General features: G+C 51.6%; 1 protein-coding gene across 1 annotated transcript in view; it reads left to right on the forward strand.

Moving 5' to 3' along the window:
- Nucleotides 1–18,524, forward strand: part of Hs6st1 (heparan sulfate 6-O-sulfotransferase 1) — a 44,165-nt gene extending 25,641 nt beyond the window's left edge. The window contains exon 2 of the mRNA XM_048430380.3: nucleotides 15,649–18,524. Coding sequence (XP_048286337.1) covers nucleotides 15,649–16,357 — 709 coding nt within the window. The 3' untranslated portion in view covers nucleotides 16,358–18,524. The remainder of the gene's footprint in view (nucleotides 1–15,648) is intronic.
- The last annotated feature ends 4,200 nt before the right edge of the window (nucleotides 18,525–22,724 follow it).

Genomic DNA, 22,724 nt, shown 5'->3' on the forward strand with positions numbered 1-22,724 from the left:
GTGTGTACACACGCACGCACACACACACACACACACACGCACGCATAAAATCAGATCTTCAAGCAGCTGAAATAATGAGCTGAGATGGTCTTTCACCTGTCAGTATTTTATTTGTGCTCATATATGAAAATTCAATTTCTAAATACACACATGGACTTGTAGATACATGTACATTTACGTGTGTGCGCACATATATATGTGTGTAGTTGCTTTAAGTAAGAGTAAACTGCAGCTATTCCTTGGTACTTACATGTTGTTAGAGATTTAGAAAATTTTGTTCGGAAGTAGATTCTTCCCTCTATAACAGTCCAGGTTGGCCTCAAACTAGTGATTCTTCTGCTTCAACCTCTCAAGTGCCAGGATTACAGATAAGCATCACCACACCCAGCGTTGGTAGGGTTATCTTCAGTTACTTTGTGTGTCGGGGTGGGGGGTATGCATGTATATGTGATTGCGCATGTGTGTGTGGAGACCAGAAGACAACGTCCTGTGTTATTCCTCAGGCACTGTCCACCTTGATTTTTGAGACAGAGTCTCGAACTCATCAAATAGGCTAGTCTAGCCCGCTGGAACTCCCTGGAGATCCACTTGTCTTTATATCCCTGGTGCTGAGATTATAAATGTGTGCCCCTGTGCTGTGCGTGTATGGGTGTGTGTGCGTGCTTGCGTTCTTGTCACTATGCAGAGTGTGTGCATGTGTACACAACAAGTATGAGGAGTGCACGCATGCATGCATATGTGGCAGCCAGAGCAGGGCATTAGTAGCTTCACTTTATTGCCTTGAGACAGGGTCTCTCACGAAATGATACAGGGTCCTCAATGCACAGATGTTCACAGTTTAGTCCTAAGTTGGCTAGCCAGCAAACCTTCAGGACCTGCCTGTCCCGCCGCTCAGTACTGTTACATGGGTCTCAAGGCTTACAGAGCAAGTGTTCTCGCCCACTGAGCCCCATGCCTGGCCTTTTTATGTGAGTTCTGGGGATGGGTCTCACATTCTCATGCAAGACAAGCCCTTTACTGACTGAGCCTCCTGCGCGGCCCAGTTCTGACTTCACTTTTGAGATCATAGGGCAGTCTGTGATTTTACATCTAGACACTTTCTACAAAATAGTTGACAAATGGTTTCTCTCTTTCTCTTGCATGTCCTGGCACCTCTGCCTCGATGGGTGATGGGTGAGAACAGGCAAGTGCGTTTCAGCTGCTTCTCCTTCCTCTCATGCTGGGCTGGGCTGAGCCTGCCCGGGTCACTCCTCCTGCTAGGTGCCATGTTGTGAACCTCAGGAGATGCAGTGTGTACGTTTCACAAGGAAGAAACGAGTCAGGGGTGTTCCGTGGGGACCCCTGTTCCAGCCACACAGCTACTCGATGGCAGAGCCCTTGGCAAGTGGGAGACCTGAATCCCAACGTTGGCTATGGCACATCTAGTTCCTGCCGGTGCCTTGAGAAGACTCAATGATAGAGCACATGTGACGTCACATGTCTCTGGGAGCCTCGGTTTACCAATCCACAGGGGGCTCTAATAGAGACCAGGAGCAGGGCCAGCAAGCTCCTGTGGAGAAACTGAAGTAGCTAGGTGGTTGGGGGAGGGTTCCTGACGCTAGAACAACCTGTAGTCCTCGGGACCCGGGTCATTACAGGTGACAGCTTTCCCATTGTATCCAGCAAAAGTGGCCAGCTCCTTCCCCTGTGAATGAAGCTGGGTCAGCAGGGCCACAGTCTGACCAACACTGGGACACTGCAGCTAGCTTGGTCACACAGTGGTTCTCTCTGGACCGGCTGTCAAGGTTCTGAGGGGTGGATTCTACTGCGGGGTGGGTGGAGGTGTGGGGAGGAGGCGGTGGCCTCCTTTTGAGAAGACTGGCGAGAACTACTGGTAGGGTATTGCTTAGCATTGTGGGAAAGAGCCAGCCACCATCTTCAAGTTCAGCAAGATGGGCCCGGAGGGATGGAACCCCCCACCCACCCGGAAAAGTAAAAACACAAAGTAGCCTTCCAGCTTTGAACATAGTATCTATCTATGGCTTGCCCGTCAATCAGAGAGCAGCTTTCTGTTAGATTTTACACATTGCTGTGTTTCTGTGGTTATTAAAAAAAATGAAAAACTATGAGGAAAGCAAAGAAAAATCTACCCAGGACACTGGACAAAGGCCCCAGCATAAGCTGTGTCCTCACTGCTGCCTTGTAGTCTCTAGGAACAGTGTCATTGGCTCTGGCTTGTAGGCCCTGTGCGCTTCCAGTCCTGGCAGGGATGGTTTCCATCAAGGTGTGGCATACTGCATGGTGGTTTTTTTGTGCTTATGACTGAGTGCCTGGCACAGATAACCAGAGGTGGGTGCTGCTTGGTTAGTGGCAGAAGCAGGTAGAGACCCGCTGTGGGTGGGTGCCTCAGCCCATCCAAGCATATGTACTGCACACATTGGCAGCCCCAGTGCTACCCTCCTTACAGGCCTCTATTTCTCCTCTCTGGCCTGGTACTTATGGTGGGGGAGGAGGGTAGAAGCCAGTTACAGGCAGTGAGGATGTGAAGAAGTCTGGAGTTCTGACCACCTGCCCCCACAGGAGCAAGGAGGCCGGAAGAGTTGAGTTGCCCTTCCTCCCCTGGTCCCCAGATCTGGAGCAGGTCTCGGGCTGAGTGAGCAGGTCCATGCCCACCTCCTCCTTGCACACACTCAACAGAGGAGCAGTGTTCTGTCCCCTTCTCTTGACCCCATAGTGGGAGTGCACGCATGCATTCAGGCAGAAGTGACATCTTGCCTGCCCAGTATCAAAAACCAGAAAGTACCAGGCAGGTGGGCGTGAAATATGAATGAGTTACAACAGGCAACCCCTTCTCCCCTCTTCCCTGGCATGCGGCCCCAGGCAGCCTCTCCTCTCACTAGAGAGGCCCACTCACTGGAGCCCTGCCTAGATGACTCAGATGGATGCCAAGACAAGGCCCTCCCTGTATGCAGAAGGCTCCAAGTAGATCACTGCTTAGGATGTCTGCAGAAAAATCCTGCAGCCAGACTGACAGGGCACAATGAGAACCCCAAATCCAGCCACTTGTCCCCTCTTCTCTAGAGAGCTGATAGCTTACAGGCCTGGTTCAGTGGGCTGTGCTGCTTGAAGGCATTGACAGGGCCTCCTCCTACAGCCCCTCCCTGGGTGGGGCTTACCCAGAGCATCTCCTAAGTCCCTCCTAGCCATACTGACCCAGCCTCGTTAAAACCATCCTGGGCCTAGTATCCTAGCCCCGCCCAGTTCCCTAGGTTGCCCAGTAGTTGCCGTGGGTGTCACACACAGGGTTGGCACTGGAACGGGTAACTAGGAAATATATCATGGAGAAGGGGCTTCACCTGTGCCTTGGCTTGTCCAGTCAGCACAAAGCTGGGCTAGGAGGCCACCCTGAGCTCTTTGGACCTTATCAGGGCCTCATGGGATCTGCATGGCTCTAGGAACTTTGAAATAGCTTGAACTTTTCCCAGGGTAGGACCACTACTTCTGGTAAGTTACCTGCCTTATCCTAGAAAGAAAAGGGACTTTGGGGACCCTCATGCTGCCCCCCAGATGCCCGCACAACAGCTCAGTTTCTCTGTGGGTGCAGCTCTTTGGCAGGAAGACCTCTTGGTGAAGCAGCCAACCTCATTTATAAAATGAGCAAGGATTTTTTACACTCCCACTGAGCCACTGGGTGTTGCCAGCAGGAGGGGGACCATCAGGATCCCACAGCTGACCGAGCAACACTGTACTTCCTCAGTGTTATTTTTAATAGTTTGGTATTTTGAAACAAGAATGAGATTCCATCTTGCTCACGACAGGGCCCTCTCCCTTCATGCATCCAGGAGACGCTCTATGAATCCCATGAAGTAGGAGAGGGATCAACAAACCAGAGCTGAGAGGGTAATGCTCCCTGAGGCTTGGTTGAAGCCTCATGCACCCGGACTCAGCCACACCTGTGCTTCACAGGGTAGACTTAGCTAGCTGGCGAGTGAGCTTCGATAGCTCGGCTACCTCCACCTCCCATCTCACAGGCACGGAGATTGCAAAGGTGTTCCATTCCCAGCTTTTTCCATGGGTTCTGCGGATTGTACTCATTCCTCACCTCCATCCCCCACTCCCACCCCCATCCCAGTATAGTGCTCTTTAATAGATGCCGTTCCATCAAGTCTTCATGGGCCTAGAAGTGTATCTTTCAGCCTGTTTAACAAATGTAAGTGCTGAGACCTGGGGACTGAGTGACTGGTCCCGTTCTGTCCCATTTCGCCCCCTCCCCCCAACCCCAAGCCATGTAGGAGGACAGCTAGCCAAGTGAGGTCCTTCCTGTCAGTTTAGCACCGGAACCTCTTGCTCTGCTGCCCCTCACCAGGCCAGAACTACAGGGATTGGGGTGGGGTGAAGGTAAACAGTCTTGAGTGCTAGAGCAGGAATGAGTGTGCATACCCCCACACCCCCATACTCCCCAATTCACCCTGCAGAGAGAGGCCAGCCAGTGCCCACCAGGCCAGGACAATTGCCGTGGACAGAATTTGTTAGTTCCTTTCCTCGGTGCTGCAACAAAATACTTGACAAAAACTATCTGTGGCCTCCAACAAGGCCACACCTCCTAATAGTGCTACTCCCTTTGGGATTATGGGAACTAATTACATTCAGACTACCACACACTGACAGAGAAATAGATGTGGCAGGCCAGCTAGCTTCATATCAGAGAATGATAAGATTAAAGCAACTTCAGGAAGGAGGTTGCTGTGGGAGTCTGCGTTTCTCAATGGGTATCCACGCCCGAACCAGGCTGCGTGCTTCCTGAACTCGGGCCCACGAGAAGGGACAATTTCCTGAGGGTTGAAAAAGAGACACAGACACAAAGAAACATGGCTCATCTACAAGAGTAAATGGCAACTTTATTAAATTCAAGTCAGATATTTATACCAGTGGGCAACCAGGATCAAAAAGGCAAGGCCTCCTCCCAACCAGAAGCAGGAGGAGAAGATTAAAGCTTCCCGGCCCCTCGGGCAGGGTCAGCCAGGGGAGGCAGGCTAAGGGCTCACTGCTAAGACCTTGAATACAGGTGGAATCACCATAACAAAGAGAACCAGGTTCTTGCTAAGTTATCCCCTCAAGCCAGAGCTGGAGCAGAGACTCCAGGTCACACGGCCCTGCGAATCGCCAGGAGAGAAGGGAAGAAACTTTGTTAGCTACAGGTTGCTTTGGTCTGTTGAATCCAGCATGGCAAGGAGGACCTAGTGGCAGGAACACGAGGCAGGCAGCTGGTCACATTGCAGCTGCAGAGAGGTAAGTGCTGGTGTGCATCTCCCGTCCTCCTTTCATTCAGTCTGCTGCAGCCCCCAAGATGCCTCTGCCTCCATTTAGGGCAAGTCTTCTCACCTCAGCCCAGTCTAGGTGATGCCTCACAGTCACGCGGCCTGTCTCTTTGGTGATTCTGCAACCCAGCAAGCTGGCTTTCTTAAGCTTCATACCTGAAGTGGGGAGAGGTGAGGCAGGTTGATGTAGAGGGACTCTGCTGTTCTGCAGTGTCTGGTTACACAGTCCCTCAGCCTGGTAGCCACTCTCCACAGGCTGACTGACCCTCCCCGACATTCTGCACACGTGCGCACGCGCGCGCGCACACACACACACACACACACACAAAGTAAAAAAAAACCGACTCATGCTTCACCTGGACATCCTTTTCTTCTGACCACTTCCACCAGCCAGGATCTGACCTGGTCTGAAGAGAGCACAGGACAGGCAGCACACTGAGCGCTAAGGCAGCATCATTCTCTACCCAGCCTACCACCCACATGCCTATCTGGTAAACAGCTTGGTTATGATTCCAGCTGAGGGGAGGGCTCAGCACAGAGGTGCTTGGCACAGGAGAAGGCAGACCTTATGTGCTGTGGTCTATACCAGCCAAGGCCTTGTTGGGCCCCACTGGGTCTGTAGACGAGGGCAGGCTGGAGAAGTCACCTCAGGTCTGCCTTGGTCTTCCTGCCCTCTACACCATGGTCAAGGGCAGTGGGGGTGGACACTCATCAAATAAACAGGCCAAGGGCTACAGTAAAGAGGGATGGAGCCCCAGATAACTTTGAGTCACATATCACCCTGGCTCCAGGAAACAGGGTTAGTCTCACCCCGGAACCTGTCACAAGTTCACAGCAAAACTTCCAAGATCACAGCTTCTGCAAGTAAAGGAGGAAACTCTGTGCTAACATTAAAGCTGGAGATAGATGGCTCAGTGCATAAAATCTTGCCACGTAAGCATGAGGTCCTGTGTCTTAGTCCCCACAAAAGCCAGACGTGTAGCATGAACATCTGTGATCCTGGCATTATGTCTTAGTCAGACTTCCTATTGCTGTGAAGAGACACGTGACCATGGCGGGAAGCATGGTGGCATGCTGGAGGAGTAGCCAAGAGTCCTCCATCCTGCATGCAGCAGGAAGTCGACTGAGACACTAGGTGGTATCCTGAGCATAGGAAACCTCAAAGCCCACCCTACAATGACATACTTTGTCCAACAAGACCACACCCTCTCCAACAAAGCCATACCTCCTAATAGTGCCTCTTCTTTGGGGATTTTGGAGGCCACATACATTCAAACTACCACATACTCTGGCAGAGAAATAGAGATGGCAGACCAGCTCGCTTGGCATACATATCAGAGAATGATAAGAAAGTCTCAAACAAAATTAAAAGCAAGAATCTATACCTGAGGTTGTCCTCTGACCCCCACATATGTGTTATGGCATGCATACATGGGCACACTCATGTATACACATGAGAGAGAATCATAGAAAACTAGTTCCCTCGAAAGGAGTTACACTGACCCCAGCCTCGGCAGACTGCCTGCCTAGGTAGGACCTTTGACAGACTACCCCCCCCCATGCTGCATGGTAGCCATGCAGTGCCTCCCGCACACATCTGTGTGTGTGAAGACAGTGTGCGCCCAGTTCAGATGAGCATCCTCAGCCGTCTGGAGCCTGTGTCCTCAGGAGAGTGGTCCAGGTGCTGAGGCTGCTGAGTGGATTAACTGGAGCAAGCAGTAGGTACTCTGTCGGTGCATGTCTTGGGGGATGCTGTGTCTCCTAGAGACCAGAGATGGGTTTGCTGATGCAAATGATCTAAGGCCCGAAGCAGGACAGGAGCCCACTTAGCCAGAGCGGCAGTGGCCAGAAGGGCTGTACTTAAATTTACTGGACTGAGAGAAGGGTCTAGCCTTGCCATCCATTTACAACCTGGCTATAACCCAGGAAAGTCACAGCCTCTCAGGACTCTGAGTTAAAGGAAAAGGTATAGACGCTGACATATCTTAAAAAGGCTGACAGGGCTTAAAAAGGAGAGGAGATCGCAGTGCACAGGCTGGTGAGCACCTGTGGTATGCAAGGCAGATGGCAGAGACCTAGCGCCAAGTGTGACTGGGGCAGATGGATGGGTAGCCCTGGAGATGAAGGTTGAGTATCAGTGTTGGTGGCCCTGGGCACAGGGCCCAAAGCATGCCAGAGTCATGGACCCCTGAATCCTCCGAACACCCAGCTGCAGGCTTACCCATAGAAATCTGGAAGAAGGCCCAGGACAAGCAACGTGCCTCTTGGCAGTCAGGCCAAGGTTGAGCAGGAAGGATGGCTGTGGACCTGGCTGACAGAGATGAGTATACTCAGAATGAGGTTGCAAGGCTGTCTCGGGGGTGGGGATGGGGCAGATCCCTGCCCATGTCCAGCTTGATTCAGGCCAGGTTTTCTGTAAGTTAAGGAGCCTCCCTGGCTTGCATATTATCAGCCTAGAAAGCAAAGTTCTTGCCCACAGGGTCTGTTTTCGCCCTTTCTGTATGTATGTATCCTGCAGCCCGGGGAGCAGCCTAGGGATCCCAAGACTTTATCAAGAAGGACGAAGGCCTCGTTGGCACATTATCCCCTGCACCCCAGCTTAGACCCAGCCTGCTGGCTGATCACAGGAGTGAGGCCCACAAGGCCCCACTGGCAGCTGTTGTACAGTACTGGGTGTGGATGTGGCCCCTGAAAGTCACTACTTTACTCTAGAGGCCTGGGCCAAGGGAGGGGGGACTTGTGCTTCTGAGCTTAGAGCAAAGCTTCCAGCAGTGTCGTTGCACAGTAACCTGTGGGCCACCAGGGCCCGTACCTGAGGATGTCTACGACCGCTCTGTCACTGTAGGAACTGCCCAGTGGAGATGCAGAGGAATAGGGCTGCTGAGCCTAAGGGTCAGAGAAACTCCAGGACCTCTCCCCTCCAGGCCCGAGCTGTTAGGGTGCCAATGGCAGGCCTGCAGTTGCCCATGCTGTCAGTGTGTCTGACAGCCCTGATCGCGGTCACCAAGAGGCACCAGGACATTGTTAGCTTTGCCCCATCACTGTGTAAGAGGCAGCAGGGAGGACCATGTCCCCATTTTACAGGCAAAAAAATGTGGGCCCAGAAGGTGCCCTGCCCAGGATCTGAAAGCTGAAGGCTTGGAGTCATGCCCTGGGTTTAAAATAATAGCTAGGTTTTCATACACACACACACACATATGTTCCCCTCTTTATGTTTGAAATGCCCCTGGGCACCAAGACTGTAGGGCTGGGGCGTTTGTGTTCAGACACCTGAGCAGTGGCTGCTGCATTCTGGGATGACTCAGGCTTCTGCCCTGGATTTGTCATCCCTGCCTGGCAGCTAGACTTAGGGGCAGGACAGTTTCAGTGAGTGGGGTTCATAGCCCTTTCCCCCATCCTCCCCACTCTATCTGCCCTTCCAGGGACACAAGGGCACTGGGAGGGTCAACACCGCCCCCCTGTGTCGATGTCTCCCAAACATCTAGCATCTTCTCTTCCTAGCAGAGAAGCCGTTAGGACTCCTGTCCTCAGCTTGGACTCTACAGTGAGAAGGATATGTGTGATGGGGGAGCGGGGGGCACTTGTCCAAGAGTCCACACATGGCCAAAAGTAATTAGAGTGTATGCCCTGGCTCCTAAGACAATACCAATTTCTGTTTAATGTCTCTCATTTTCCCTGCAAAGCTGGCGTAAACGTGGCCCTCCCTGGCTTACAGACCTTATTTGTTTGTTGCTCGGAGTTGAGTTACAAGCACTGCCACCTGGGTTGTGATGTGGACAGCTGTCAGCGAGATGTCCAGGCGCTCATTCCAGGCGGGCACATTTAGCTGGCCTTCTGGGTCACTAATGTAATTATGTGATTATTGCTGCAACCCTGATACCCCGGGCCCTGTAGCCCAGCATCCAGCTTACCCTCACATTGTGTAAGGTCCTCAGTGTGTCGGCCCTGAGGAAATACACTAAGTTCAGTGACCCAAATGGGGTAAAAGTTTATGTCCCTCCCTTTAAAAGGATACAGACCCAGGCTGGCACAGTAAGAGCACAGCCATGGGAACACCAGAGACCCAGGCTGTTCCTCTACCTGTCTAGAGCGGAGCTTCTGCTTAGGATCCAGGGTGCCTGCAGACACTTGGAGTCCAGCTACACTCTAGCCAGCAGGAGGAAAAGAAGACAAGGAAGAGTTTCTGGGGACATCCTGATGGCCAGGCTTAGTCACATGGCCATACTGAGTTGCAGATCACCTCCTGAGCTCCTTCCTCCGCAGCTGCTGTCAGCCTGAGTATCCACACAAGCCAAGCTCCCTAGATCTACATTGCCCCTTTTGCTATCTCTAAGAATTCAGCTTAGGCTGGGGCTGTTGAAGTGTCCATGTGATTTATGTTGGACTAGCCACTCACATCCCTGGGTATTCCTTTCCCATTTCTCCAGCTGGCTGCATCTGCAGATTGCATAGGTCACCAAAGAGGCCCATCTAGGGCTCGGCTGCCCTCATCCTCGCCCAAGATAGGATTCCATTCTGTGTTCCCCACGAGCTGGTAGCTGTGGGCACTACCTGCTCTGGTTGTCCTGAGGGCCAAGTGGGTTCAGGAGAGGGATCGGTAGAACAGCCTTCCTCGGAAGGCTATGAGCAGGGTCTGCCTGCTCCTGTGTCTGCACCTGACCCCTGATGCCATGAGCCCTGGGCCTGAACCAGGGTATTTTTGGAAGCAGACTCGGTGACTCAACAGAAATCACCCCTGCTTTTCTTTAGGTATTAGCAGAGGGGTGGCCTTAGACCAGCATTTTCTATGCTGCATTTAGAGAGAAAAGCATACATACCCCTCCCCAGCTGCTAACAGCAGCTCAAACGATGGGCTGGGGGATCCCACAGGTACCAAGTAGGACTAGTTGGCCCTGCATACAGGGTCAGGGGCAAGGAGATGAGGGGCAAACCCCTGGGAACCTGTTTGCTTGCTAGGCACCCTCTTGTGCCTCCGTGAAGCGTTGTCTCCTCTGGGCCATCCACTTGATCCTTTACCCCCTCAGCCTGCAGCTGTGCCTCTGGGAGGGGAGGCAACACCGTCTTACATTCTCAAGAAGCCTTACCCACAAACCCCATTCTGCTCCTGGAAAAAGAAGAAAGCAGCCAACCCCATATGGCCTCTGCCCCACGGTGGAACTTGAAACCAAAATCACACTTCATTTTTCTAAAGTCCTAGCAGGAACCCAGGAGCAGGGGCACACAAAGCCATTGTGGGGTAGGAAGCAGCTGGCACCTGGGGAGCCAGTGGCAGGACGCTAGCCAAGGTACTTTGTGTCAGGGGCTCCCCAGCTTTGGCAACTTCCACAGTGTTCTCTTCCTTATCAGGGACCTAGGGCAAGGTCTGCTTGTCTCTCACAAAGAGTCACTGTCCAGCTCGCTGACACCCCATGAGCCTGGAGTGGTGACAGTAGTCAGAACAGGTCTGGAGAAAGAGACTCCACGCTTGAGTGTCCTGAGTATGTGGGACCTTCTGAACTTGAGTCAGGTGTCTTAAAGGTTATTGATTATTAATCTATTTATGTGTATATGTGTGTATGCTTCTGTGAGCTATGCATATATATGCGTGTGCCTCTGTGAGTTATTCATATATGTGTGTGTGCCCCTGTGAGCTATTCATATATGTGTGTGTGCCTCTGTGAGCTATTCATATATGTGTATGTGCCCCTGTGAGCTATGCATATATGTGTGTGTGCCTCTATGAGCTATGTACACCACATGCTGGCAGGAGTCTCCAGAGGCCAGAAGAGGGAGTCAGAACTGAAGTTGTGGGTGGTTCTGAGCCACCCTGTGGGTGCTGCAAAACAAACCCAGGTTCTCTGCAAGAGTGGACACTCAATTGCTGAGAGAGGGAGGGAGAGAGATTGATTGAGAGAGATTGAGAGTGCTTTCTCATGTTCATATGTGTATGGGTACACATGTATACTGTGTGTAGAAGCCAGAAGTCAAGCTCAGGTATGATTCCTAAGGTGTTGTCCACTTTGGGTTTTTTAGACACAGGGGGACGGGGTCTCTCACTGGAGTGGAACTCACCAAGCAGACTAGACTGACTGTCTATCACACCTCAGAGGTTCACCTGTTTCTGTATCCCCAGCTCTGGGCCCCAGCCTTTTTAACATAACATACATGTTGGGAAGTGTGTGCAGGCACGCCACAGTGCACTGTGGACGTCAGTGGACCGTTTGCGAGAGTCGGTTCTCTCCTTCCGCCATGTGGGTTCTGGGGATCAAGCCCAGGAGCTCAGGTTTGGCAGCAGTGTATTTACTCACTGAGCTTGCATGCCAAGCAGTTTTCTGACCGGCCCAAGCTTTGCGCCCCAACACCTCATCCCAGTCAACAGGGATCCTACAAATGTGACATTGACTCAGCTATTTATTTACAGGTTGAGGATCTTCTATCCAAATGCCTGGGATATTGAATTTTGTGGGAGGATTTTTTCTGATTTTATTAATAAATAAAATAATAACATTAATAAAGTATGTTGGCCATGGGTCCTGAGGGCAGACTTTACCCTCTGTGTACATGTAATATGGAGGTAACTGAATGCTGTATTTTTTTTTAAATATTTATTTATTTATTATGTATACAATATTCTGTGTGAATGTCTGCAGGCCAGAAGAGGGCACCAGACCTCATTACAGATGGTTGTGAGCCACCATGTGGTTGCTGGAAATTGAACTCAGGACCTTTGGAAGAGCAGGCAGTCTATTGAGGGAGGAGCTTGTAACTACTGGACTGGTTAGGTTAGTAGTTCTGGGATTTATATGTAAATAAGGCATGAAGGCAAGTGCCTGCCCTCTCTGCACTGAAATCTGCACACTGCGAGAGAGTCCTCTGAGCCAGCCTGCCTTATCTGTGAGTTTTATTTTCCTGACTGAGCCTCTCTCACCTGTGTCTGATCCCTGACCACCCCACCATGGTGTGTGCAGGTCTCCAGGTGTTCTTAGCTGCATGGGTACATGTGGAGGCCAGAGTCCTCTGGGACACTCCAGCTCACATTTTGAGGTAGGACCTCTCACAGAACTAGTCATCCCTTCACCTAGACCTCCCGAGCCTCTCTCCCGTCCCCTGTAACCCAAGCACTGGGGTTATAGATGTATGCTGCCAAGCTTGGCTTCTTAGTGTCGGTGCGGTGCTAGGGACCCAAGCTTGAATCCTCGTGATTGCACAGCAAGTGATGGGCTCTCTGAGTGTCTCCCAGCCCTCCTACTTTGTCTACAAACTAGGAAGATACTCTGGTCTGGCCTTGCCTTGGTCTCTTCACCGCAAGCTCTCCTGAAGTTGAAACCACACGTTCACAGTCCTCTAAGATGCACTGCCCTGTTTGGGTGCCCGAGGCTCAGGGACTGATGCCTCCCCAGGCTAGAGAACTCTGTACTAGCTTGCTAGAGACCCAGCCTTGGTCAGAGGCAGATACAGAGATAGATAGCATTGTTATAATCGTACCTAAAGGACCATTTGAGGGCCACCTCCCTCACTATTTTTCTGGAGGTGATTTTCCCGAGCTGATCGCATTTGGCTGAAGCTGAGATGTGCTGTCTACACGGGTGTGGGTGGTGGTCACTGTGCAAGGGAGAAGATGCTACTTCCAGAAAAGAGGAAGTGGCAGACAGGTTCACACAAGCAGAAGTCAGCAGGGTGGGTTTAGCGCTGTTGTCTCAGATCAGGCAGAGTTCCTCTTCTTTGTTCTTATTCTGGTATCCCCTGATATTTCCTAAGTAAGCTTGCTATTTCCCTCATCCCCTTCAATCCCGCCAGCCGTCACCCCCACCAGATCCCAGGTGGGACCAGAAAGCTGGCAACTTGGGGACTAGAGGAGGTGAGATAAGAGTCCAGTCCTGGGCCACCCTCAGCTCCCTGCCCCTTGGCTCAGGTTGGCCACCCCTCTGGTTGATGCACTGAACACACTTTGCAATGATGGTTCCACCCAGCATGGTGTGGGCGGGGCTAGTCTTCCTTGCCCCTCACCTTCCCACCCTCACCCCATGGCCCTAGGCAGTGTTAGCTGTCTGGAATGACCTAGACTGGTGGGAACAGACCAACTTTCCCAGAAGTAGAAGAAGAAAGCAGAACACGCCCTGGAGACATCAATTGCAGAACTTAACTGCAGAGGTGTTGCTCCCAGAGGGCTCCAACGCACATTGTCGCTGCCAGATACTGCCTGGGGGCCCGGCTGTGGCTCCTGGTTGCAGTTACAGGTATAGGAAGGCCTCCTACACCCCATCATTTGAGTGACCACCATGTGCCCTGTCCTGCCGACTACCATGAGCCCTGGACTTGTCCTTGTGTGGAGTATATATCCAGGGATGTGCCCTCGAGGTCACTGTGCCATGGGCACCATATAGGGTAGGACAATGGTTTACACTGTGCTCACGAGAGCCCAAGTCAAGTGGTCAGCCACCCTGAGAGAGCACAATTTGTGGGGGAGTCCCTGAGAACAGAGCTGCTTCTGTATACACCCCTAAGGCTCTCTGTGTGACAAAGCCAGCCATCGTCCAGATGCTGGACTCGGCAGGACATGTGGTTTCCTTCAAGGGAGCAAGTGAGGGGTGTGTGTGTGTGTGTGTGTTGGAGGCCAGATAGAAGAGACAGTTTGTGAGCCACCTGATGTGGGTGCTGGGAACTGAATTCAAGTCCTCTGGAAGAGCAGTAAATGCTCATAACCACTGAGCCATCTCTCTAGCCCTCCCCCCATTTGGGGGGGGGGGTTTCAAGGCAGGTTTCTCTGTGTAACAGCTCTGGAGGTCCTGGAATGCTCTCTGTTTTCTGACTGGCTTCGAACTCCTGTTTTCTTTTTAAATAAAGACTGTTTATGTGCGGGTGCCCACTGATGCCAGAGTTACAGATAGCTGCGAGTCAGGACGTGGGTGTTGGGAACTGATAAGGACTTCTGCGAGAATAGCAATTATTTTTTTAACCACTGAGCCATCTCTGTTGCCCTGTTCCCTTTTCTTTTTCCAACGTGTTTGGGACACATAAGAACTTGTATCATGTCTATGAGAAATAATTCACAGTAGTGAGACTTGTTCCCTTGCTGCCCTTAGGGCATCCCATGAGGATGGTGTCCTAGGACCACTGTAAACCCCTGGGCCTCCACCCCAGAGAACAGCAGCCCTAGCCGCTGCCTTGAATTTCCAAGTATGCCATCTCACTGCAGGGAAATCACTTACAATGATTTCAGCATCAGCACCCATCACTAAAGACAGTCGCTGGGGGTTTCTCTTAAGACTTATTGTTATTTATGTGTGCCGGGGGAGGGGGGTAACTGAGAACGCCAGAAAAGGCTCTCTGAACTCTTGGAGTTGGGATTACTATCTGTTGTGAGCCACCTAACAGGGAGTAAGTCCTGAGGACTGAACTTGGGTCCTCTAGAAGAACAGCAAATGCTTTTAACCACTGATCCATCATCTCTCTAACCGCAGGATTTTATTTCTGAAAACAGTCTGTTGGAAAACCCGGCCTCTAAGGCCAATCATACAGTAAGCCGGGTGACCGTGCAGATAGGAGGTATCACACTTTACAGGACCCTAGAGGGGATGGTGTGACTTTTCAGGGTGCCTGGCTTGCATCTGAAGTCAGTGACATGAGCCATGGAAGATTCTTGGGGTGAGGAGAGGGGTGCACAGGGCTCATCCAGGAAGAAGGCAGCTCCGTCGATGTGCCATGGCCTGGCCCTGGAGCTACCATCTGTTCAGTACTGATGGGCATCTGACACCAAGAACACAGAAAGCCTGCAAGGGGCAGAGGCCATCACACAAGATGGCAACAAGGTATACAGGTCCCAGGCACAGGCTGTATGGGCCTCATTCAGTTCCAACCTTTGAGGGGTGCAGTCTGACCCACTGAGAGAAACAGCTGTCCCCTCCCCGCTGTGGCTTGTGCAACCCAAGCAAACAGGATGTTCTCCATCCTGGGAGCCTTCCAGGGCACAGGACATTCATTGGAGGATCAGGAGCTACTGTGGGGGCTTCCTCTGCACTCTACAGATAGTAAGGGGCCAGCCATCTTTTGTCAGAATTATCACTCCTGTGACTTTCAGAATGTACGTTGGCACCCGCAGGGGACCTGGGCAAGAGGGATCTGAAGCCAGGCACTACAGGGCATCATTCCGCGGTCTCGCTTAGAAGGCACACTCTTGGCAAGTTCGTTCCCTCATACCTCAGGTTTTCTACTCAGAGAGGAATGGTAGAGCTGAGACCTTGTGCTGCAACTGGAATTGGCGGACGTCGCTTGCCCAAGGGTCTGTGCTGAAGAGCCACAGTGGCTACAACAGGCACAGCTCTATCCCCTCTTCTTCCCAGGGTACTGATCTCTTACCCCGTTCTCATTGTAGGAAGTTCTATTACATCACCCTGCTGCGAGACCCAGTATCGCGCTACCTGAGTGAGTGGCGACACGTCCAGCGCGGAGCCACGTGGAAGACCTCACTGCACATGTGTGACGGGCGCACACCAACCCCAGAGGAGCTGCCGCCCTGCTACGAGGGCACAGACTGGTCAGGCTGCACGCTGCAGGAGTTCATGGATTGCCCCTACAACCTGGCCAACAACCGGCAGGTGCGCATGCTGGCCGACCTCAGCCTGGTGGGCTGCTACAACCTGTCCTTCATCCCCGAGAGCAAGCGAGCCCAGCTGCTGCTGGAGAGTGCCAAGAAGAACCTGCGTGGCATGGCCTTCTTCGGCCTCACGGAGTTCCAGCGCAAGACGCAGTACCTTTTTGAGCGGACGTTCAACCTCAAGTTCATCCGGCCCTTCATGCAGTACAACAGCACGCGGGCGGGCGGTGTGGAGGTGGATGAGGACACCATCCGGCACATCGAGGAGCTCAACGACCTGGACATGCAGCTGTATGATTATGCCAAGGACCTCTTCCAGCAGCGTTACCAGTACAAGAGACAGCTGGAGCGCAGGGAGCAGCGCCTGCGCAATCGCGAGGAGCGCCTCCTGCATCGCTCCAAGGAGGCGCTGCCGCGGGAGGACACAGAAGAGCCAGGCCGCGTGCCCACTGAGGACTACATGAGCCATATCATCGAGAAGTGGTAGTTGGGGCAGGGGCAGAGAATGATGGGCAAGATTTAACAGGGAAAGAAATGGGGCAGACAGTTTTTGCTGTTTGGTGGAGAGGGAAGCGTGCTGGTAGTATACCCTAGACCTTGACAGGCAGGGTAGGACCTCTGAGGCAGGCGGCCTCCCTGCTCTTCCAGCCCCCGTGTCACACTTAAAACTGATTTTGAAAAAGACTGTCGAGGGGACATGTCTGTTCAGCCGAGAGTCCCACACCTACTATGCACGCACTGGCCCCACTGACCCAGACCCTCTAGGAACGTATGACTGGTTCCTAATAGTTCATCTGAAGCTCCTTGTCCTCTGGGGACCCTAATAACCCAGAGTGGTGAGGAGCCTCTTCCTTGAGAACCCAAGCGTATCTCTGAGGCGTCAGTCCTCGGACCTGGAATCTCCCCTTCTTACCCATCAAGGCTGCTGTCATGGTTGGGGTCGGCCCCAGCTGTTGCAGAGAAGACTCAAGTCTGGCACCTGACCCCTGCACTGTCTTGGTTGTGGTCAAAAGTCACAGTCCATGCTGGCTTTGAGGGAGCCAGGCTCAGGCGGAAAAGGGACATCAAGAGTCGTTCCCCCCCCCCATCCCTGTGCTGTCTGATCCACTGCCCCCAGCCCTATCACTGGGACACTTATACAAGGGCTCCTTTGCCACTGTTCCCACCATGCCAGCAATTCTTCAGTCCCATGCATTAAGGCATCCATTGGATGGGTGGGATACAGGGCCACGCCAGCCTGAGTTGATACTGGAGACCAGGATGGGGACTTTCCCTTTCTCGGCTAAGGGTCAAAGGAACAGCTCTGAAGGGTCCTTCCTGGGGCCTGTATGCATAACCCTCCCCACCTGGCTCTCCCTGCATCTTTCTACCAGGCTGTTTGCAGCAGCCCCGTGGGCCAGCCAGAGCCCCTACTAGAAGCCATGTTGCATACCTGTTTTTCAGAACTTGCCTAGTGCCGTGTCCCTTGTGTGCTCTAGGAGGCCCTGAGAGGCCCACCGTTAAGTGGAGGGGTCATGGCTTTCATAGTCCGTATGCCTGTAGACGGGGGTTGCAAGCTGACCCTGAGGCAGGGCAGGGGGCCTGCTCCCTGTGTCCGCCACACTCGGCACTCAGGCTAAGAAGGGGTGGTTCAGCACAGACAAGAGTATGGGCCATATGTAGTCTAGCAATATTTCAGATGTCGGCAGGTATAGCTGCTGCCCAGAGTGATGGCTTAATCTTCACACGCGTGCGGAATAGGGCCTACACTCAGACACCAGGCTTGGAGTCCGTAGGCAGGATAAGGATGAGTTCTGTTGGGCGCTGTCCAGCCCAGTCCAGGGCCTGCTCATGGTGTGATCAGGTAGCAAGATGAGTTTGAAGGTCAAGGTCACTAGAGCAAATATACTTCTGAGAGGAGCATGGGGCATATTTGGGGAACCCTGGGGTCTTTTCTTCGCAGGTCATGTTGGTTGCGGCCAGCTTCTGTCAGGAAGTACCCCAGCTCCGCATGGCCCCTCTTCACAACTTGCTGTGTACATGGCTCAAATATAGGATCTGTTCTATACATATTGGGATATGTTTTAACTTAACGCCCTGCCATCCCGACTCACACGGAAGCACGGGTCAATTCTCTCTCTCTCTCTCTGCTGCATTTGAAAACTAGTCCCTCCCATCTCAGGCCAGCGTCAGGCTGAGGAATCCTCAGTCCCTCGACTGTCCACCCTGCCTAAGGCTCAGGCCACCAGCTTTGGGGCTCAGCTTCCTGGTACTCATAGCATCTCAGAACAGGGTGCTTGCCCGTCCCTTCAGCTCCAAGGACTCTGCCTATCCAGGGACATCCCCCGAGGCTGAGAGGCTGTGCACAGGCAGTAAGCCAAGGCATCCTGCAGCCCTGCAGCCCAACCACCCCCCCTCCTGGAGCGGGAAGCAGGGACCACGGAACTGTCCAGGTGTCACGTCTGAACTGGAACTGTTTCACTTGAGCCCGGGAGCTTTAAAGCTTTATTTATTTATAGCTTCTTATTAAAAAATAAAAGGCGTTGGGAAGGAGTCTCTCGGTTATTCTTACAGAGCAATGGATTGATGATGGAAAAGCAACTGGTTGTCTTCTGATTGTCTTTGTCTAGGTGGGGAATGAACACTAGCAGATGAAATAAACCCTGAAAAGGTCACTGTGTGCTGTGCTCTGTGCTGATCGCCCCCCCCCCCACCAGCTGCCTGAGTCATAGGAGTTTAACAGGGGTGCTGCATGGGTGCAGGTGGCCCGGCACAAAGTGAGGTGCCGGGTAAGTAGACACAACTCAAAGCACAAAGGGTAGAAACAGCATCATTTACTGCAGCCTGTAGACAGGTGACACCAGGTGAAAGGGGGGCTGTCACCAACAGCAATGTCAGTGCCATCTGCCACGGCTTCCTCTGCTCAGCTTTAACTTGGAAATTTTTCAAGTGGCAAAGGCAAAGATGGCTCTAAGGATGTGGCTCATTGGCGGAGTGTTTGTCTAGTGTGTAGGAAGCCTAGGTTTGATTCCCAGCTCTCAGGAGGTGGAGGCAGGAGAATCAGTTCAAGGTCATCCTTGGTGACTGTAAGTCTGAAGTCAGTTGTGTGAAGTCCTGTCTCAGTGAGCCTAAGCTTCCTCTGATGCGGGAGAATTGTCTGTATTCTGTCAATCATATTTTAATAAAACGCTGATTGGCCAGGCAGGCAGTATAGGCGGGTCAACCAGACAGGAAGTAGAGGCGGGGCAATGAGAATAGAATAAGGCTACGGAGGAGGAAGGTCCCTCGGCATTCCTGTGCAGACCACCGAAGAGACAGCATGTAACCTGCCCAGCTGAAAAAGGTACGGAGCCATTATGGCTAACATAGATGAGAATAATGGGTTAATATAAGTTATAAGAGTTAACAAGAAGCCTGACCTAATGAGCCAATCAGTTTATAGTCTTGTGTGTGATTTTCCTTGGGACTTGCTGGCTTGTTGGGGTACTGGGCGGGACAGAAACCCCAACAAGCCGGCCCTCATGTTACATTCCTCTTCATTATAAGAAACTACAAGTCAATGGAAAAGATTTCGGGGGCTGGAGAGAGAACTCAGTGGTGGAGAGCACTGGCTGTTCTTTCAGAGGACCCGGGTTCTTTCCCAGCACCACATGGGAACTCAACTGTCTGTCATTCTAGTTCCAGGGGCTCTGACACCCTCACACAGACATACATACAGGCAAACTATCAATGTACATTTTAAAATTTTTTTCTTTAAAAAAAAAAGATTTTATGTCAAAAGAGCAAGAACTGTTCTTAAAGACCATCAGCTCCATGTGAGTTCCTTACCAGTTGTCAGTAACTCCATGAGTGCATTACAAAGGACAAAGGTTTGCCAGGCATGGTGACACGTGTTAGTAATCCCAGCAGAAAGAAAAAGGGATCACTTTTGCTTCTGGCTCGCAGATTTGATCCACAGTAGAGGGACTGCTTGTGGTGGGCTTGTTGGCAGAGCCCTTTCTGCCTGAGACAGGTGAGCCAAGCGTGAGGCAGTCCCATAGTCTACCTGGTATCCCAGCCCTCAGGACATACAGGCGGGCAGGTCACTGGTTCTAAGCCAGCCTGAGCTGCATGGTGAAACCCTGGCTAAAACAACACGAAAGTCTGGGAAAGTAGTTCAGTTGCTAAAGCACTTGCCTCGCAATTGGAAGGATCTGAGTTTAGTGTGCAGAACCTACATGTAGACTAACAAAAGCCAGACTGGTGGCGTACTTAACACCCCAGTGCTGAGGAGACAGACACAGCCAGCCAGCCAGCCTAGCCTACATGGTGAGTTCCAGTCCACTGAGAGACCCTGACTCAAAACAGCAAGGTGGATGGCACCTGAGGAATGGCAGCTAGGATTATCTTCTGGGCTCCCCAACTGCACATGCGCATGCACACAGATCACACACACACACACACACACACACACACACACACACACACACACACACACACTCGTGCACAGGTGCAGACAAAATAAAAGAAGCACATGTCTATGTGTCCTCTAATAAAGCCATAGGACTTCATGGGATCACTCTCATGATCTAATCCTAATCACTTCCCAAGTGGGCCCACCTCTGAACACCAAAGCAGAGGGAGTCCCCACCCTTTTCCTACTTCCCACTGTGGATTAATCCATACATGGAGCCATAGGGGACACCCCAATTATATCGAAGCCACGGCAAACCCAAAGAGTTCAGTGAGGTCATATTGTATCACACTGTTGGCTCAGTGCCCCCTCTTCCGTCCTCTGCACACGCACACTTTCTGAGCTATCTGAAAGTAGGTTGTGGTCATCAAACCCCTCTACCCCTAAACTCTTGCACATATGTCTACTGAAATGTCATTCTGCTATTATATTCAACCCAACTGCCGTGTCCCCCAGGCATAACCCATATGCACGATTGTTATCTACTATATCCTTGTCCCATAAATGTCTTCAGACCCAAATATTACTTCTGCACCTCTTGTGTATGGGTTAACTAGAGCCCACACACTCTCTGGTTCTCATCATACTATTAATATTGTGTGTGTGAGTGAGGGTACAGGACTGCCATTGTGCACATGTGAAGATCAGGAAAACCCCGGGTGTTAGTCCTCGCTTTTCAACTTGTTTGACACAGGTACTTTCTGCTGGTTTTCTCCCTGCCTAAACCAGCAAGTTTTGGGGGTTCTCCTGTCTCGGCTTCCCATGTCCTCTTAGAAATGCTGGGGTTACAGATACTAAGTGTCCAGTCTTTACTTGGATTCTGGGAATATGAACTGGGGTCCTCACACTCACATGGCAAACACTTAGGCACTGAGCCATCTCCTGGCCCCACCCTGGATGCTATTGACTGATATGAACCACTAACCCCTTCAAAGTTGCACAACCCATCCCCCACCCACAACCAGTTATTTAACCTTCTTGAACCTAATAGCAGGCAGGAGCCTGCTGCTGCTGAGCATTGATTCTGGTCTGGGACCTGGAGAAACTGAGGTCTCTCCACTGGTTTTCTATAAAGGAAAGCAAAGAGTCACAGGGAACCACATGGCAGAACCCCCAGCAACTGGTAACCTGGTAGAAGGAACCCTTGTCACTGACTGGGGCCTGTCATCAAACTTATTTGTTTTTTATTTGTTTGTTTTTGAGACAAGGTTTCTCTGTGTAACAGTACTAGCTGTCCTGGAACTTGCTTTGTAGCCCAGGCTGGCCTTGAACTCACAGAGTTCTGCCTCTGATTAAAGGCATGCCACCGCCCAGCCTCAGGATTATTTGTGACATGAGGACCCCAGCATCACTTCAGCCCAAGATCTCTGTCCTTGACCTCTGAGTCCATACAGGGAAGGATCAACAAAAATCTTAAGAGAGCTGGGCTGGGGAGATAGCATAGGTGCCTGCCACCCAAGTGTGAGGACATGAGTTCTGTTCCCAGAACCCACATAGAATCTAATCCTGGGGGAAAGGAGGCAAGAAGCTTCTTGGGCTCACTGAGCAGCTAACCTTACCCACATCAAAACCTTCCAGTTAAATGAGAGATTAAAATAGACGTCCTGACAGCCTGAGTTCAATCCCCAAAACTCTTCGTGGTAGAAGGAAAGAAAGGGCTTGCAAAAGCTGTCCACACACACACATACACACGGTTGGATGATGGACACTCTTGCACACAGACATATGTAACATGAAGGGGCCTACTTGTTGGGGTTTCTGTCCCACCCGGTACCTCACAGCCGGCAAGCCCCAAAGAAAGATCACACAAAGATCTCCATAAGTTATAAAACTGATTGGCCCATTAGCTCAGACTACTTATTAGCTCTTATAACTTATGTTAGCCCATTATTTTTATCTATGTTAGCCACACGGCTCAGTACCTTTCACAGCTGGGCAGGTTATACCTTGCTTCTCAGTGGTCTGGGCAGGAAATGTGGAGGGAGCTTCCTGCTTCCCAGAATACTCCTGTACTCATCGCTCCACCTCTACTTCCTGTCTGTTTGACCCACCTATACTTCCTGCCTGGCCAATCAGTGTTTATTTAAAATATGACTGACAGAATATAGACAATTCTCCCACACCAGACATAAATTTAAAAAACAAAACAAAACAAAGCAGTTAGGACAAAAATAATGTGGAGAGCTATCAAGTAATGCATCTGTGGTGGTTTCCCAGTAGGTGTTGCTGTTTGCCGAGGCTTTGGAGGCAGGGCTTAGCTGGAGGAAGTATGTCACTGGGGGCGGGCTTTGAGAGTAGATAGCCTTACCTCTTTCCAGTACACTCTCTCTGCTTCATGCTTACTGAAGTGGAGGATGTGAACTCTTTCCAGTCCCCCCCCCCACTGCAATGCCTGCCTGCGACCATGCCCTGCTGCCACGAA

Source organism: Myodes glareolus, chromosome 18, assembly GCF_982192425.1.
Source record: "Myodes glareolus chromosome 18, mMyoGla1.1, whole genome shotgun sequence".
In the NCBI taxonomy this organism is placed as follows: domain Eukaryota; kingdom Metazoa; phylum Chordata; class Mammalia; order Rodentia; family Cricetidae; genus Myodes; species Myodes glareolus.